Source organism: Phyllobates terribilis, unplaced genomic scaffold, assembly GCF_046119375.1.
Source record: "Phyllobates terribilis strain yellow unplaced genomic scaffold, ASM4611937v1 Scaffold_8__6_contigs__length_399053987, whole genome shotgun sequence".
NCBI lineage: Eukaryota > Metazoa > Chordata > Amphibia > Anura > Dendrobatidae > Phyllobates > Phyllobates terribilis.
The window spans coordinates 188,234,124-188,253,267 of NW_027362768.1; the positions used below are offsets into that span (position 1 = coordinate 188,234,124).

Genomic DNA, 19,144 nt, shown 5'->3' on the forward strand with positions numbered 1-19,144 from the left:
CAGGATGCAACTCAGGATCAGTAATGTAATGTATGTACACAGTGACTGCACCAGCAGAATAGTGAGTGCAGCTCTGGAGTATAATATAGGATGTAACTCAGGGTCAGTAATGTAATGTATGTACACAGTGACTGCACCAGCAGAATAGTGAGCGCAGCTCTGGAGTATCATACAGGATGTAACTCAGGATCAGTAATGTAATGTATGTACACAGTGACTGCACCAGCAGAATAGTGAGTGCAGCTCTGGGGTATAATACTGGATGTAACTCAGAATAAGTAATGCAATGTATGTACACAGTGACTGCACCAGCAGAATAGTGAGTGCAGCTCTGGGGTATAATACTGGATGTAACTCAGGATAAGTAATGCAATGTATGTACACAGTGACTGCACCAGCAGAATAGTGAGTGCAGCTCTGGGGTATAATACTGGATGTAACTCAGGATAAGTAATGCAATGTATGTACACAGTGACTGCACCAGCAGAATAGTGAGTGCAGCTCTGGAGTATAATACAGGATGTAACTCAGGATCAGTAATGTATGTACACAGTGACTGTACCAGCAGAATAGTGAGTGCAGCTCTGGAGTATAATACATGATGTAACTCAGGATCAGTAATGTAATGTATGTACACAGTGACTGCACCAGCAGAATAGTGAGTGCAGCTCTGGAGTATAATACAGGATGTAACTCAGGATCAGTAATGTAATGTATGTACACAGTGACTGTACCAGCAGAATAGTGAGTGCAGCTCTGGAGTATGATACAGGATGTAAGTCAGGATCAGTAATGTAATGTATGTACACAGTGACTGCACCAGCAGAATAGTGAGTGCAGCTCTGGAGTATAATACAGGATGTAACTCAGGATCAGTAATGTAATGTATGTACACAGTGACTGCACCAGCAGAATAGTGAGTGCAGCTCTGGAGTATAATACAGGAGGTAACTCAGGATCAGTAATGTAATGTATGTACACAGTGACTGCACCAGCAGAATAGTGAGTGTAGCTCTGGAGTATAATACAGGAGGTAACTCAGGATCAGTAATGTAATGTATGTACATAGTGACTGCACCAGCAGAATAGTGAGTGCAGCTCTGGAGCATAATACAGGATGTAACTCAGGATCAGTAATGTAATGTATGTACACAGTGACTGCACCAGCAGAATAGTGAGTGCAGCTCTGGAATATAATACAGGAGGTAACTCAGGATCAGTAATGTAATGTATGTACACAGTGACTGCACCAGCAGAATAGTGAGTGCAGCTCTGGAGTATAATACAGGAGGTAACTCAGGATCAGTAATGCAATGTATGTACATAGTGACTGCACCAGCAGAATAGTGAGTGCAGCTCTGGAGCATACTACAGGATGTAACTCAGGATCAGTAATGTAATGTATGTACACAGTGACTGCATCAGCAGAATAGTGAGTGCAGCTCTGGATGTATAATACAGGATGTAACTCAGGATCAGTAATGTAATGTATGTACACAGTGACTGCACCAGCAGAATAGTGAGTGCAGCTCTGGATGTATAATACAGGATGTAACTCAGGATCAGTAATGTAATGTATGTACACAGTGACTGCTCCAGCAGAATAGTGAGTGCAGCTCTGGGGTATAATACAGGAGGTAACTCAGGATCAGTAATGTAATGTATGTACACAGTGACTGCACCAGCAGAATAGCGAGTGCAGCTCTGGATGTATAATACAGGATGTAACTCAGGATCAGTAATGTAATGTATGTACACAGTGACTGCACCAGCAGAATAGTGAGTGCAGCTCTGGGGTATAATACAGGAGGTAACTCAGGATCAGTAATGTAATGTATGTACACAGTGACTGCACCAGCAGAATAGTGAGTGCAGCTCTGGGGTATAATACAGGAGGTAACTCAGGATCAGTAATGTAATGTATGTACACAGTGACTGCACCAGCAGAATAGTGAGTGGAGCTCTGGAGTATAATACAGGAGGTAACTCAGGATCAGTAATGCAATGTATGTACATAGTGACTGCACCAGCAGAATAGTGAGTGCAGCTCTGGAGCATACTACAGGATGTAACTCAGGATCAGTAATGTAATGTATGTACACAGTGACTGCACCAGCAGAATAGTGAGTGCAGCTCTGGGGTATAATACAGGAGGTAACTCAGGATCAGTAATGTAATGTATGTACACAGTGACTGCACCAGCAGAATAGTGAGTGCAGCTCTGGGGTATAATACAGGATGTAACTCAGGATCAGTAATGTAATGTATGTACACAGTGACTGCACCAGCAGAATAGCGAGTACAGCTCTGGAGTATAATACAGGATGTAACTCAGGATCAGTAATGTAATGTATGTACACAGTGACTGCACCAGCAGAATAGTGAGTGCAGCTCTGGGGTATAATACAGAATCTAACCCAGGATCACTTCCATATTAGCTCCTCAAGCTCATAAAAATCACAGATGCATAAAATTCTTTTTATGTACAGTGAAAAAAATTACCAATTTTTTTATAGATTTTTTTGCTTTTGAGGTGGGGGATTCTGGAGCGAATATTCCACTGTTGTCTGAATGACTAAGCTCTGTATACAATAATAATAGATTTATCTTCCTATTTCTGAAGGGCTCTAATGCTTGTAGGAAACGCACGTAGCCGCTGCCGCTTGGTCGCTGTGATCGGCGTGTGGGGAAGTTCTCAGCGGGCGTCTGAAAGAGAATTATATCTGTTTCTGGGCCGTGAACTGACTATTATTCACTTAGACATAGCAGCGAATGGTGATATAAAGATTATTGATCTGTGTGTGGATGAAAGGTTAGAGAGAAATCTAATAGTCAGGACTAGAGCAAGTAACGCTGCAATAAAGGCAACTGCAACTGTAACAAACTGTTACTGCAAAGTATTAATATGTTCTAGATATACTCTGATACCACAAGTTATAATGTTAACCCCTTTAGGATGTAGCCCATTGTAGTGTTGTTTTGTTTTATTTTTTTATTCATCCCAATCCAGGAGCCATACTTTTTTTCAGTCCTCTGTTGATTGTATATAATGTGACAAAATTACTGACAAAGTACTGGAGGGGAGATATGTATCACTGAGGTTGTTGGCTTCAGTGATATGAACCTAGAAAAATGCTCCAGCACACTAAGCGCTGAGAGGGGTTAATCGGCCATTTTCAGGGCTAGGTTGAGGGAACAGCTGTCTAGTGGGTGGGAGGCTGTTCACCATATCTCCACCCCAGGGTGGAGTCCAGGGGATAAATACACAGCCTTCTGACTCATCCAGTGTTGGGTGTGCCTGGAAATGGGAGCTCCATAGCTGTGTTTAAGGATAAGGAAAGTTGAAACTATTTTTTAAGTTTGTTCCCTGAGCGGGCGGATCCCTGCAGCAACACGGACTGTGCCAATTGTTTTTGTTTTGTTTTCCCTTTAGGCCAGAAAGGCCATGTTTATGCTGCTATCCCTGTGCTGGTTTATGCTGTTATCCCTGCCCTGGTTTATGCTGTTATCCCTGCCCTGGTTTATGCTGTTATCCCTGCCCTGGTTTATGCTGTTATCCCTGCCCTGGTTTATGCTGTTATCCCTGCCCTGGTTTATGCTGTTATCTCTGCCCTGGTTTATGCTGTTCGTCAATAAAACTGGAAAATTTAAAGAGACAGCGTTCATGTGTCTACCTCTAAGAGCAGGCGAGTGAGCCGATCTACCTCAATACGTTTTTGCTTTTTGAGCTGATTCTAAAGCTGGATTTACATTTGGTCACTTTTCATGGGATCTCTCAACATGCATCCAAAGAGATATCAATGGACGTGAAGGCAGCAGTCTGTCTGGTCAACCGAACAGTGAGATAGGAGAAACTTTCTGGAATACTTTGGTCCATTCATAAAAAGAAGAAATGCAATGGCCAAGATGTCTAGAAGAGCACGGAAGACTCTGAAGTGTGTGACTGCTAGATGTTGTGAAGAACAGAAATCTGCAAAGTCAAGTACTTGAACGAGGAGGTGGAGAAATCACTATCAAAGTTTACAACCAAAAGACGCTTTCATGAATGTCAATCCGCATGGTTTATCTCAGGATACGACCCCTGGAAAACACTCAGGAACAGGAAGGCCAGATTAGACTTTACTAGAAAACCTAAAAAAAAATGTCACCGAGGTCTAGAACAAGAGTCTATGGATGAATGATCCATGTGAATGACAAGAGGGATGGGGGAAGTAAAGGAGGTATCGTGCACCTTTCTGTACGTGATATAGATACATTTCAGCATGACGTGGACCTTTTAACCCTCAATTCATTTTATGTCGACTAAACCGAGGACGGAGAAGTTATTACCGACTTCACATTATAAAAGTGGCAGAAAAAGTTTGAAATTTTGGAGCACGTGATCATTGCACAATCATTTGTAGCTTGTTGCTGATTTGAGTTTCTTTTAAAAGTGCAGGATTTTGCAAGAGGGGGTATATATTTCTTAGCTGAGATGATCATCAGAACAGATGAACGTGATATTTATTTTCCTTAGCTTTCCATGTCCCACAAGGCAATGGACCTTGCATCTTAGCAATTCAATTCCTCTGATGTGGGTAGACCTGCTTGAGGATTTTGTGCTCCATTTCTACAATTTGTACTATGAGGATGGACACTGCACAGTGTATACGGGACACTGCACAGTGTATACGGGACACTGCACAGTGTATACGGGGCACTGCACAGTGCATACGGGACACAGCACAGTGCATACGGGACACAGCACAGTGCATACGGGACACTGCACAGTGCATACGGGACACAGCACAGTGCATACGGGACACTGCACAGTGTATACGGGACACTGCACAGTGTATACGGGACACTGCACAGTGCATACGGGACACTGCACAGTGCATACGGGACACTGCACAGTGCATACGGGACACTGCACAGTGCATACGGGACACTGCACAGTGCATACGGGGCACTGCACAGTGCATACGGGAGACTGCACAGTGTATACGGGACACTGCACAGTGTATACGGGACACTGCACAGTGTATACGGGAGACTGCACACTGTATACGGGAGACTGCACAGTGCATACGGGACACTGCACAGTGCATACGGGACACTGCACAGTGCATACGGGACACTGCACAGTGTATACGGGACACTGCACAGTGTATACGGGACACTGCACAGTGCATACGGGACACTGCACAGTTTTGGACACTGCACAGTGCATACGGGACACTGCACAGTGCATACGGGACACTGCACACTGCATACTGTACACTGCACAGTGCATACGGGACACTGCACAGTGCATACGGGACACTGCACAGTGCATACGGGGCACTGCACAGTGCATACGGGGCACTGCACAGTGCATACGGGACACTGCACAGTGCATACGGGACACTGCACAGTGCATACGGGACACTGCACAGTTTTGGACACTGCACAGTGCATACGGGACACTGCACAGTGCATACGGGACACTGCACAGTGCATACGGGGCACTGCACAGTGTATACGGGACACTGCACAGTGCATACGGGACACAGCACAGTGTATACGGGACACTGCACAGTGCATACGGGACACTGCACAGTGCATACGGGACACTGCACAGTGCATACGGGGCACTGCACAGTGCATACGGGACACTGCACAGTGCATACGGGGCACTGCACAGTGCATACGGGACACTGCACAGTGTATACGGGAGACTGCACAGTGTATACGGGACACTGCACAGTGTATACGGGAGACTGCACAGTGTATACGGGAGACTGCACAGTGTATACGGGACACTGCACAGTGCATACGGGACACTGCACAGTGCATACCGGACACTGCACAGTGCATACGGGGCACTTCACAGTGCATACGGGACACTGCACAGTGTATACGGGAGACTGCACAGTGTATACGGGACACTGCACAGTGCATACGGGACACTGCACACTGTACACTGCACAGTGCATACGGGACACTGCACAGTGCATACGGGACACTGCACAGTGCATACGGGGCACTGCACAGTGCATACGGGACACTGCACAGTGCATACGGGACACTGCACAGTGCATACGGGACACTGCACAGTGCATACGGGACACTGCACAGTGCATACGGGACACTGCACAGTGCATACGGGACACTGCACAGTGCATACGGGACACTGCACAGTGCATACGGGACACTGCACAGTGCATACGGGACACTGCATGTCCGGCCACTGCCAAGTCCAGAAGAAGACATGTTCGACTCCTGTCTGCATTCTCAATCATTACGTTTGCCAGACAGATATTGAAAGCCTCCCTATCGAATATTGCTTGTAGAGTTTTATCAAGGCAAAGAAACTAATATAATTTCCCACCAGTGCCAGGGATCTGGGTTGCAGATCTTATTGATGATTCTTTCCAATTTCTGCATATTATAATTGGAACTTTCTTTTTTTAATAGAAACATCAATATAGATTTGTGAATATCAATTTACCTCCTGGGAGGAGCGTGCCGAATGCAGAATGTTCTCAGCTTGCCATCAAGTTGTTGTTTTTTTTTCTTGTGGATCCAGATTTAGGAGTATTGAAGATTATTTTCTGCAAAATGTTTAATTCAGTGAACAACTTGAACCGTATAGGAGGATGATGACTGTGAAGACCCTGGAATTCATGTAACCACCTAAGAGGGTGGCCAATCAAAATTACAGTGGGAAATTGTCTTCTAGAGAGGTTTATGGCTCAATAAAACCTGCCACTGAAATATCTGGTCTGCATCAGCATTGGTTATTTGGGGAGGTGCACAAACATTGAGTGAGAGATACTGAGAGATGGCGCTGCAGCTTCTCAGGCCCAAGTGTCCTGTGTGCACTGCGCTCAATGACCCAATACAAGTCCTGGATCTGCAACTTGCAGCTTCAATCACATCCAGAGCTGCAGTAAGAATTACTTTGGATTCCTATTCCTATTACCTATGAGGCTGCAGCACCAAACCAGAAGTCCTGACATTATTAGAGAACTTCACCTTTCAGGAGCTGTCCAGCTTGTAGTGTATTGTAAGAAGCTTAAATGCAAGAGTCCCTCCTGAACCCTTGGTGCAGAACAAAGCTTTGTTTAAGCTCATGACACTGGAATCACTGTGTACAGACAAATCTGTGGAGTAGACATCAGTTTGGGCCAACTCTGCACCGGCATGCAATGAATGCGAGCCACCAGCTCCTTGACCTGCCTCTTACTAACAAGACAGCTCTAGAAACATTCACCACATTGCCTGTAGCCTGCACGTGGCATCTCCATAACCACATGCGAGGCAGCTTCCGACCCTACTCTACTCCCAAATCTTTGCCAGTGATGCGGTGATTAGAGCATCTTACACCACACTACTGAGCTGTGATCTATAATTCCCACTGCCCAGGCCAGTGTTGTCATTGCACCCACTGACTGCAGAGCTTAGTGATAGAACTTACTAAAACTGCTGGGGAAACTGGGAAAGCCTGGATTTAGTTGATACTTTCTGAGACTGCTTATGAACCAATGAAAGCTGGACTATAGCTCCCTAATGATCCAGCCTGAGACTACTGCTGAGACTGGGAAAGCTGGAGTACAGCGCAATAAAGATCCATCCTGAGACTACTGCTGAGACTGGGAAAGCTGGAGTACAGCTCAGTAATGATCCTTCCTGAGACTACTGCTGAGACTGGGAAAACTGGAATACAGCTCACTAATGATCCATCCTGAGACTACTGCTGAGTCTGAGAAAGCTGGAGTACAGCTCAGTAATGATCCATCCTGGGAATACTGCTGAAACTGGGGAAGTTGGAGTACGTCTCAGAAAAGATCCATCCTGTGACTACTGCTGAGACTGGGAAAGCTGGAGTACAGCTCAGTAATGATCCATCCTGAGACTACTGCTGAGACTGGAAAAGCTGGAGTACAGCTCAGTAAAGATCCATGCTAAGACTACTGCTGTGACTGGGAAAGGTGGAGTAAAGCTCACTAAAGATCCATCCTGAGACTACTGCTGAGACTGGGAAAGCTGGAGTACAGCTCCGTAATGATCAGTCCTAAGACTACTGCTGAAACTGGGAAAGCTGGAGTACAGCTCAGTAAAGATCCATCCTGAGACTACTGCTGAAACTGGGAAAGCTGAAATACAGCTCAGTAATGATCCATACTGAGACTACTGCTGAGTCTGAGAAAGCTGGAGTACAGCTCAGTAATGATCCATACTGAGACTACTGCTGAGTCTGAGAAAGCTGGAGTACAGCTCAGTATTGATACATCCTGAGACTGCTGCTGAGACTGGGGAAGCTGGAGTACAGCTCAGTAATGATCCATCCTGAGACTACTGCTGAGACTGGGGAAGCTGGAGTACCGCTCAGTTATGATCCATCCTGAGACTACTGCTGAGACTGGGGAAGCTTGAGTACAGCTCTGAAAAGATCCATCCTGTGACTACTGCTGAGACTGGGAAAGCTGGAGTACAGTTCAGTAATGATCCATCCTGAAACTACTCCTGAGACTGGGAAAGCTGGAGTACAGCTCAATAAAGATCCATCCTGAGACTACTGCTAAGACTAAGAAAGCTGAAATACAGCTCAGTAATGATCCATGCTGACTACTGCTGAGACTGGGAAAGGTGGAGTAAAGCTCACTAAAGATCCATCCTGAGACTACTGCTGAGACTGGGAAAGCTGGAGTACAGCTCAGTAATGATCAGTCCTAAGACTACTGCTGAAACTGGGAAAGCTGGAGTACAGCTCAGTAATGATCCATACTGAGACTACTGCAGAGTCTGAGAAAGCTGGAGTATAGCTCAGTAATGATCCATCCTGAGACTACTGCTGAGTCTGAGAAAGCTGGAGTACAGCTCAGTAATGATCCATCCTGAGACTACTGCTGAGACTGGGGAAGCTGGAGTACAGCTCTGAAAAGATCCATCCTGTGACTACTGCTGAGACTGGGAAAGCTGGAGTACAGCTCAGTAATGATCCATGATAAGATTACTGCTGATATTGAGAAAGCTGAAGTACAGCTCAGTAACTATTAGTTCTAAGACTAATACTGAGATTGGGAAAGCTGGAGTGCAGCTCAGTTATGATCCATCCTGAGACTACTGCTGAGACAGGGAAAGTTGGAGTACAGCTCAGTAGTGATCCATCCTGCGACTTCTGCTGAGACTGGGAAAGCTGGTGTACAGCCCAGTAATGATCCATCCCGAGACTACTGCTGAGGCTGGGAAAGCTGGAATACAGCTCAGTAATGATCCATCCTGAGACTAATGCTTAGACTGGGAAAGCTGGAGTACAGCTCAGTAATGATCCATCCTGCGACTTCTACTGAGACTGGGAAAGCTGGTGTACAGCTCAGTAATGATCCATCCTGAGACTACTGCTGAGACTGGGAAAGCTGGAGTACAGTTCAGTAAAGATCCATCCTGAGACTAATGCTGAGACTGGGAAAGCTGGAGTACAGCTCAGTAATGATCCATGCTGAGACTACTGCTGAGACTGGGAAAGCTGAAATACAGCTCAGTAATGATCCATCCTGAGACTACTGCTGAGTCTGAGAAAGCTGGAGTACAGCTCAATAAAGATCCATCCTGAGACTACTGCTGAGACTGGAAAAGCTGGAGTACAGCTCAGTAATGATCCATCCTGGGAATACTGCTGAAACTGGGGAAGTTGGAGTACGTCTCAGAAAAGATCCATCCTGTGACTACTGCTGAGACTGGGAAAGCTGGAGTACAGCTCAGTAATGATCCATCCTGCGACTTCTGCTGAGACTGAGAAAGCTGGAATACAGCTCAGTAATGATCCATCCTGAGACTACTGCTGAGACTGGGAAATCTGGAGTACAGTTCAGTAATGATCCATCCTGAAACTACTCCTGAGACTGGGAAAGCTGGAGTACAGCTCAATAAAGATCCATCCTGAGACTACTGCTGAGACTAAGAAAGCTGGCATACAGCTCAGTAATGATCCATCCTGAGACTACTGCAGAGACATGGAAAGCTGAAATACAGCTCAGTAATGATCCATACTGAGACTACTGCTGAGTCTGAGAAAGCTGGAGTACAGCTCAATAAAGATCCATCCTGAGACTACTGCTGAGACTGGAAAAGCTGGAGTACAGCTCAGTAAAGATCCATGCTAAGACTACTGCTGAGACTGGGAAAGGTGGAGTAAAGCTCACTAAAGATCCATCCTGAGACTACTGCTGAGACTGGGAAAGCTGGAGTACAGCCCAGTAATGATCCATCCCGAGACTACTGCTGAGGCTGGGAAAGCTGGAATACAGCTCAGTAATGATCCATCCTGAGATTACTGCTGAGACTGGGAAAGCTGGAGTACAGTTCAGTAAAGATCCATCCTGAGACTAACGCTTAGACTGGGAAAGCTGGAGTACAGCTCAGTAATGATCCATCCTGCGACTTCTACTGAGACTGGGAAAGCTGGTGTACAGCTCAGTAATGATCCATCCTAAGACTACTGCTGAGACTGGGAAAGCTGGAGTACAGTTCAGTAAAGATCCATCCTGAGACTAATGCTAAGACTGGGAAAGCTGGAGTACAGCTCAGTAATGATCCATGCTGAGACTACTGCTGAGACTGGGAAAGCTGAAATACAGCTCAGTAATGATCCATCCTGAGACTACTGCTGAGTCTGAGAAAGCTGGAGTACAGCTCAATAAAGATCCATCCTGAGACTACTGCTGAGACTGGAAAAGCTGGAGTACAGCTCAGTAATGATCCATCCTGAGACTACTGCTGAGTCTGGGAAAGCTGGAGTACGTCTCAGAAAAGATCCATCCTGTGACTACTGCTGAGACTGGGAAAGCTGGAGTACAGCTCAGTAATGATCCATCCTGCGACTTCTGCTGAGACTGAGAAAGCTGGAGTACAGCTCAGTAATGATCCATCCTGAGACTACTGCTGAGAATGGGAAATCTGGAGTACAGTTCAGTAATGATCCATCCTGAAACTACTCCTGAGACTGGGAAAGCTGGAGTACAGCTCAATAAAGATCCATCCTGAGACTACTGCTGAGACTAAGAAAGCTGGCATACAGCTCAGTAATGATCCATCCTGAGACTACTGCAGAGACATGGAAAGCTGAAATACAGCTCAGTAATGATCCATCCTGAGACTACTGCTGAGTCTGAGAAAGCTGGAGTACAGCTCAATAAAGATCCATCCTGAGACTACTGCTGAGACTGGAAAGCTGGAGTACAGCTCAGTAAAGATCCATGCTAAGACTACTGCTGAGACTGGGAAAGGTGGAGTAAAGCTCACTAAAGATCCATCCTGAGACTACTGCTGAGACTGGGAAAGCTGGAGTACAGCTCAGTAATGATCAGTCCTAAGACTACTGCTGAAACTGGGAAAGCTGGAGTACAGTTCAGTAATGATCCATACTGAGACTACTGCAGAGTCTGAGAAAGCTGGAGTATAGCTCAGTAATGATCCATCCTGAGACTACTGCTGAGTCTGAGAAAGCTGGAGTACAGCTCAGTAATGATCCATCCTGAGACTACTGCTGAGACTGGGGAAGCTGGAGTACAGCTCAGTAATTATCCATCCTGAGACTAATGCTGAGACTGGGGAAGCTGGAGTACAGCTCAATTATGATCCATCCTGAGACTACTGCTGAGATTGAGAAAGCTGAAGTACAGCTCATTATTGATTAGTCCTAAGACTAATACTGAGATTGGGAAAGCTGGAGTGCAGCTCAGTTATGATCCATCCTGAGACTACTGCTGAGACAGGGAAAGTTGGAGTACAGCTCAGTAGTGATCCATCCTGCGACTTCTGCTGAGACTGGGAAAGCTGGTGTACAGCTCAGTAATGATCCATCCCGAGACTACTGCTGAGGCTGGGAAAGCTGGAGTACAGCTCAGTAATGATCCATCCTGAGACTACTGCTGAGTCTGGGAAAGCTGGAGTACAGTTCAGTAAAGATCCATCCTGAGACTAATGCTGAGACTGGGAAAGCTGGAGTACAGCTCAGTAATGATCCATCCTGAGACTAATGCTGAGACTGGGAAAGCTGGAGTACAGTTCAGTAAAGATCCATCCTGAGACTAATGCTGAGACTGGGAAAGCTGAAGTACAGCTCAGTAATGATCCATCCTGAGACTACTGCTGAGACTGAGAAAGCTGGAGTACAGCTCAGTAATGATCCATCCTGAGACTACTGCTGAGACTGAGAAAGCTGGAGTACAGCTCAGTAATGATCCATCCTGAGACTACTGCTGAGACTGGGAAAGCTGGAGTACAGCTCAGTAATGATCCATGCTGAGACTGGGAAAGCTGAAATACAGCTCAGTACTGATCCATACTGAGACTACTGCTGAGTCTGAGAAAGCTGGAGTACAGTTCAGTAATGATCCATCCTGAGACTACTGCTGAGACTGGGGAAGCTGGAGTACAGTTCAGTAAAGATCCATCCTGAGACTAATGCTGAGACTGGAAAAGCTGGAGTACAGCTCAGTAATGATCCATGCTAAGATTACTGCTGAGATTGAGAAACCTAAAGTACAGCTCAGTAATGATTAGTCCTAAGACTAATACTGAGATTGGGAAAGATGGATTGCAGCTCAGTTATGATCCATCCTGAGACTACTGCTGAGACAGGGAAAGTTGGATTACTGCTCAGTAGTGATCCATCCTGCGACTTCTGCTGAGACTGGGAAAGCTGGTGTACAGCTCAGTAATGATCCATCCCGAGACTTCTGCTGAGGCTGGGAAAGCTGGAGTACAGCTCAGTAATGATCCATCCTGAGACTACTGCTGAGACTGGGAAAGCTGGAGTACAGTTCAGTAAAGATCCATCCTGAGACTAATGTTTAGACTGGGAAAGCTGGAGTACAGCTCAGTAATGATCCATCCTGAGACTAATGCTGAGACTGGGAAAGCTGGAGTACAGCTTAGTAATGATCCATCCTGAGACTACTGCTGAGACTGGGAAAGCTGGAGTACAGCTCAGTAATGATCCATCCTGAGACTACTGCTGAGACTAGGAAAGCTGGAGTACAGCTCAGTAATGATTCATGCTGAGACTGGGAAAGTTGAAATACAGCTTAGTAATGATCCATACTGAGACTATTGCTGAGACTGGGGAAGCTGGAGTACAGCTCAGTAATGATCCATACTGAGACTACTGCTGAGACTGGGGAATCTGGAGTACAGTTCAGTAAAGATCCATCCTGAGACTACTGCTGAGACTGAGAAAGCTGGAGTACAGTTCAGTAATAATCCATCCTAAGACTAATGCTGAGACTGGGAAAGCTGGAGTACAGCTCAGTAGAGTTCCATCCGGAGACAAATGCTGAGACTGGCAATGCTGGAATACAGCTCAGTAATGATCCATCCTGAGACTACTGCAGAGACATGGAAAGCTGAAATACAGCTCAGTAATGATCCATACTGAGACTACTGCTGAGTCTGAGAAAGCTGGAGTACAGCTCAATAAAGTTCCATCCTGAGACTACTACTGAGACTGGAAAAGCTGGAGTACAGCTCAGTAAAGATCCATGCTGACTACTGCTGAGAATGGGAAAGGTGGAGTAAAGCTCACTAAAGATCCATCCTGAGACTACTGCTGAGACTGGGAAAGCTGGAGTACAGCTCAGTAATGATCAGTCCTAAGACTACTGCTGAAACTGGGAAAGCTGGAGTACAGCTCAGTAATGATCCATACTGAGACTACTGCAGAGTCTGAGAAAGCTGGAGTATAGCTCAGTAATGATCCATCCTGAGACTACTGCTGAGTCTGAGAAAGCTGGAGTACAGCTCAGTAATGATCCATCCTGAGACTACTGCTGAGACTGGGGAAGCTGGAGTACAGCTCTGAAAAGATCCATCCTGAGACTAATGCTGAGACTGGGAAAGCTGAAGTACAGCTCAGTAATGATCCATCCTGAGACTACTGCTGAGACTGAGAAAGCTGGAGTACTGCTCAGTAATGATCCATCCTGAGACTACTGCTGAGACTGAGAAAGCTGGAGTACAGCTCAGTAATGATCCATCCTGAGACTACTGCTGAGACTGGGAAAGCTGGAGTACAGCTCAGTAATGATCCATGCTGAGACTGGGAAAGCTGAAATACAGCTCAGTACTGATCCATACTGAGACTACTGCTGAGTCTGAGAAAGCTGGAGTACAGTTCAGTAATGATCCATCCTGAGACTACTGCTGAGACTGGGGAAGCTGGAGTACAGTTCAGTAAAGATCCATCCTGAGACTAATGCTGAGACTGGAAAAGCTGGAGTACCGCTCAGTAATGATCCATGCTAAGATTACTGCTGAGATTGAGAAACCTAAAGTACAGTTCAGTAATGATTAGTCCTAAGACTAATACTGAGATTGGGAAAGATGGATTGCAGCTCAGTTATGATCCATCCTGAGACTACTGCTGAGACAGGGAAAGTTGGATTACTGCTCAGTAGTGATCCATCCTGCGACTTCTGCTGAGACTGGGAAAGCTGGTGTACAGCTCAGTAATGATCCATCCCGAGACTTCTGCTGAGGCTGGGAAAGCTGGAGTACAGCTCAGTAATGATCCATCCTGAGACTACTGCTGAGACTGGGAAAGCTGGAGTACAGTTCAGTAAAGATCCATCCTGAGACTAATGTTTAGACTGGGAAAGCTGGAGTACAGCTCAGTAATGATCCATCCTGAGACTAATGCTGAGACTGGGAAAGCTGGAGTACAGCTCAGTAATGATCCATCCTGAGACTACTGCTGAGACTGGGAAAGCTGGAGTACAGCTCAGTAATGATCCATCCTGAGACTACTGCTGAGACTAGGAAAGCTGGAGTACAGCTCAGTAATGATCCATGCTGAGACTGGGAAAGCTGAAATACAGCTCAGTAATGATCCATACTGAGACTATTGCTGAGACTGGGGAAGCTGGAGTACAGCTCAGTAATGATCCATACTGAGACTACTGCTGAGACTGGGGAAGCTGGAGTACAGTTCAGTAAAGATCCATCCTGAGACTACTGCTGAGACTGAGAAAGCTGGAGTACAGTTCAGTAATAATCCATCCTAAGACTAATGCTGAGACTGGGAAAGCTGGAGTACAGCTCAGTAGAGTTCCATCCGGAGACAAATGCTGAGACTGGCAATGCTGGAGTACAGCGCAGTAATGATCCATCCTGAGTACTGCTGAGACTGGGAAATCTGGAGTACAGCTTAGTAATGATCCATCCTGAGACTACTGCTGAGACTGAGAAAGGCAGCACAGTAGCTCAGTGGTTAGCACTGCAGCCTTGCAGCGCTGGGATCTTGGGTTCAATTCCCACCAAGGACAACATCTGCAAGGAGTTTGTATGTTCTCCCTCTGTTTGTGTGGGTTTCCTCCAGGCTCTCCAGTTTCCTCCCACACTCCAAAGACAAACTGATAGGGAATTTAGATTGTGAGCCCCAATGGGGACAGTGCCGATAATGTGTGTCTGAATTGTAAAGCGCTGCGGAATATGTTGGCGCTATATAAATAAAACAATTTAAAAAAAAGCTGGAGTAAAGTTCAATAATGATCCTTCCTGAGACTATTGCTGAGACTGGGAAATAGTAATTATAAGAAATAGACATTCCTCACATGTAATAAAACTGTCAAGAAGTTGCACACGGGAGCGATTTAACCTCATCACCAAGCAGCTGTAAATACTCGGAGCTCGGCCCGAGCATACTCGGCGAAAGGGTTAATAGAACATACTCGCTAAACACTAGTAAAGATACATCCTGAGACTACTGCTGAGACTGGAAAAGCTGGAGTACAGATCAGTAATGATCCATCCTGAGACTACTGCTGAGACTGGGAAAGCTGGAGTACAGATCAGTAATGATCCATCCTGAGACTACTGCTGAAACTGGGAAAGCTGGAGTACAGATCAGTAATGATCCATCCTGAGTCCTGCCTCTGGGACCCACATATAAGCTGTAAGCTGCAGTGGCAGAATACTTTATATTTCATTTTTATTTTCATAAACTGCTGATATAAAAATAGAAACAGTAAAAAATTCTAAAATTTTTTTTTTCTGAATATTAATTAATAAAACTGCCCCCTTCTAATGGATTTGTCCCTTTTAACTTCTGTGCAGCTTGTACTCAGCGAGCAGTAAATTAACTTTCCTCTATAAATCCATTCAGTATTGAATCTTTAGAATTGGTGGAATCGATAAGAACCAACAGCAGAGATAATGTTACTTCGTGGCAGCAGATAAGGTCATGCACATATTATACTTATACGGATCTTATGTTACACTCCAGATGCTCCGTATGACATGAAGATCAGACTACAAGGAGTTTGTTTGTTGTATGTTACCAGGGAAACACACAGATCTGCATGGAAGCTGTATACAGAAAACTATTTGTGCAGAATGCATTGGTTTGTTTTCCTTTTGGAGAAGCTTTGAAGCAATTTGACATTTTGTTTTCTGAGCTGGACATTATTTCAGGATTTGATTGTCTTCTCGTGGTCAGTTCCACACTAATATTTTTTTTTCTTTTTTCATACTTTTTGTATGATAGGTGGACCCGCGTCTGGAAAAGGAACCCAGTGTGAGAAACTATCGCAGAAATACAACCTCACGTACTTGTCCATCGCTGACCTCCTACAAAGCGACCTCGCAGCGGCCTCCGAGAGGAGTAAACTGATAAAGGATCTGATGCAACACGGGAACCCAGTGCCGATGGTAAGTGGAAGCGGCTTTGTAAGTCGTCTGTATGGAGTGAACGGACTGGGAAAAAAAACCAAACCCCAGACGTTGCTCCACCTTCACCCCAGGTTCTGACGTTCCTCTTTTTCAGGAGCCTCCTGGACTTTTGATTATTGACTTTTATGTTTTCTTTGCTCTTATGGGATTCTCGCCCCCCAAAAAAATCAAACAACATTTCACGTCCACAGATATAAAGGCCACATCTGATCCGTGCAGGATCATCTGCTCACATGGAAGGAAATCAGGCAGAACTCTATCATAACAAACCCCAATATAATGGAGGAGTCAATTATAACCGCACGATCCAGAGGGGAGAGAGTGGGAGGAAAAGGCGATTATCATCCAGTCTTAACCTGCAAGGTCCTACCTGTAAGACAATGAAACACATTAGTGACATCGCCGCGCTGCAGAAAGGTTACACAGATAAGGGATTGTTCTCACCAACCGCAGTGAATGGCGCTCGTGGCTTTTCTTACCTTCCCGTCTTGAACATCTTCGTGTGCCCCTATCAATAGAGAGATGTAACCCTGAAATGCTGCAGCAATGATAATTAAAGAACAAGCAGTGATACATGGCGGACGTGGCAGAAGACATCAGAGATATCGCCGAGGAAATGCTCAATCCAGAACAATAAGACAAGTATGGCTGAATCCTACCACTCTGCGTACTGATGAAAGAGCAGTCCCATGTCAGGGCAGGCGGATGTCATACAGGGGGAGTCTTCTCTGATCTATGTGACCTTTGCATTTGCACCTTTTTCCTTTTTTAAAGGTTTTTTTTTTATTCTTTTGAAAAGTTACCGGAGGATAGGCTACAAGTATCCGATGCACCAGCTTTATCCGTGCAGAGGCCTCTACTGTAAAGACGATAGGGTGTAATGGTGCAGAGACTGTACAGCTGCAATCCCCTGTGGTGATGGGATGTCACCTGGAGGTAAATGAGTGACCTCACTAGTTATAAGCTACCAGGAATAGCAGAGATGTAGTGCCGGGAAGCATCGCATTCAGCTTCCCCTCCTGCCCTGATCTTACTGATCATTCCAGGGCAGAGAGTCAGCGAATTGTGCAGCTATCAATCAACCAAAAAGTTTCTGCTGCGTTCCTGCGCGGTGCAGCCTCCTTACAGTGTCTAGCAGAGATTGCCCTATTAGGCGGCAATTACCCAAGAATGCCCCAATAAGCAATCTCAGACAGAGGGCCCCTCTCTGGTAAAAATTACTATCTGCCAAAGAGTCTCCACGTTTGGAGTGACAGTCACATAATGCATTGCTAAAAAGTTACAGCAACACAGCGCTTCCATAGAAAAGAACCAACCAAAGAGCACTGCCATATACAATGGGCACAGAGCGCTGCCATATACAATGGGCACAGAGCGCTGCCATATACACTTGGCACAGAGCGCTGCCATATACACTGGGCACAGAGGGCTGCCATATACACTGGGCACAGAGCGCTGCCATATACACTTGGCACAGAGCGCTGCCATATACACTGGGCACAGAGCGCTGCCATATACACTGGGCACAGAGCTCTGCCGTATACACTGGGCACAGAGCGCTGCCATATACACTGGGCACGGAGCGCTGCCATATACACTGGGCACAGAGCGCTGCCATATACACTGGGCACGGAGCGCTGCCATATACACTGGGCACAGAGCGCTGCCATATACACTGGCAACAGAGCGCTGCCATATACACTGGGCACAGCGCTGTCATATACACTGGGCACAGCACTGTCATATACACTGGGCACAGCGCTGCCATATACACTGGGCACAGAGCGCTGCCATATACACTGGGCACAGAACGTTGCCATATACACTGGGCACAGAACGCTGCCATATACATTGGGCACAGAGCGCAGAGTGCTGCCATATACACTGGGCACAGAGCGCTGCCATATACACTGGGCACAGAATGCTGCCATATACACTGGGCACAGTGCGCAGAGTGCTGCCATATACACTGGGCACAGAGCGCTGCCATATACACTGGGCACAGAGCGCTGCCTTATACACTGGGCACGGAGCTCTGCCGTATACACTGGGCACAGAGCGCTGCCATATACACTAGGCACAAAGCGCTGCCGTATACACTAGACACAGAGCGCTGCCATATACACTGGGCACAGAACGCTGCCATATACACTGGGCATGGACTGCTGCCATATACACTGGGCATGGAGTGCTGCCATATACACTGGGCACGGAGTGCTGCCATATACACTGGGCACAGAGCGCTGCCGTATACACTGGACATGGAGTACTGCCATATACACTGGGCACAGAGTGCTGCCATATACACTGGGCACAGAGTGCTGCCATATACACTGGGCACGGAGCGCTGCCATATACACTGGGCACGGAGCGCTGCCATATACACTGGGCACAGAGCGCTGCCATATACACTGGGCACAGAGTGCTGCCATTTACACTGGGCACAGAA

The 19,144-nt window shown here is 46.2% G+C and overlaps 1 protein-coding gene across 2 annotated transcripts in view; it reads left to right on the forward strand.

Moving 5' to 3' along the window:
• Positions 1-19,144, forward strand: part of AK5 (adenylate kinase 5) — a 277,032-nt gene that overhangs the window by 151,998 nt on the left and 105,890 nt on the right. For both annotated transcript variants that reach the window (XM_073643927.1, XM_073643926.1), the window contains exon 11: positions 16,511-16,674. In XM_073643927.1, the coding sequence (XP_073500028.1) occupies positions 16,511-16,674 (164 nt within the window). The remainder of the gene's footprint in view (positions 1-16,510; positions 16,675-19,144) is intronic.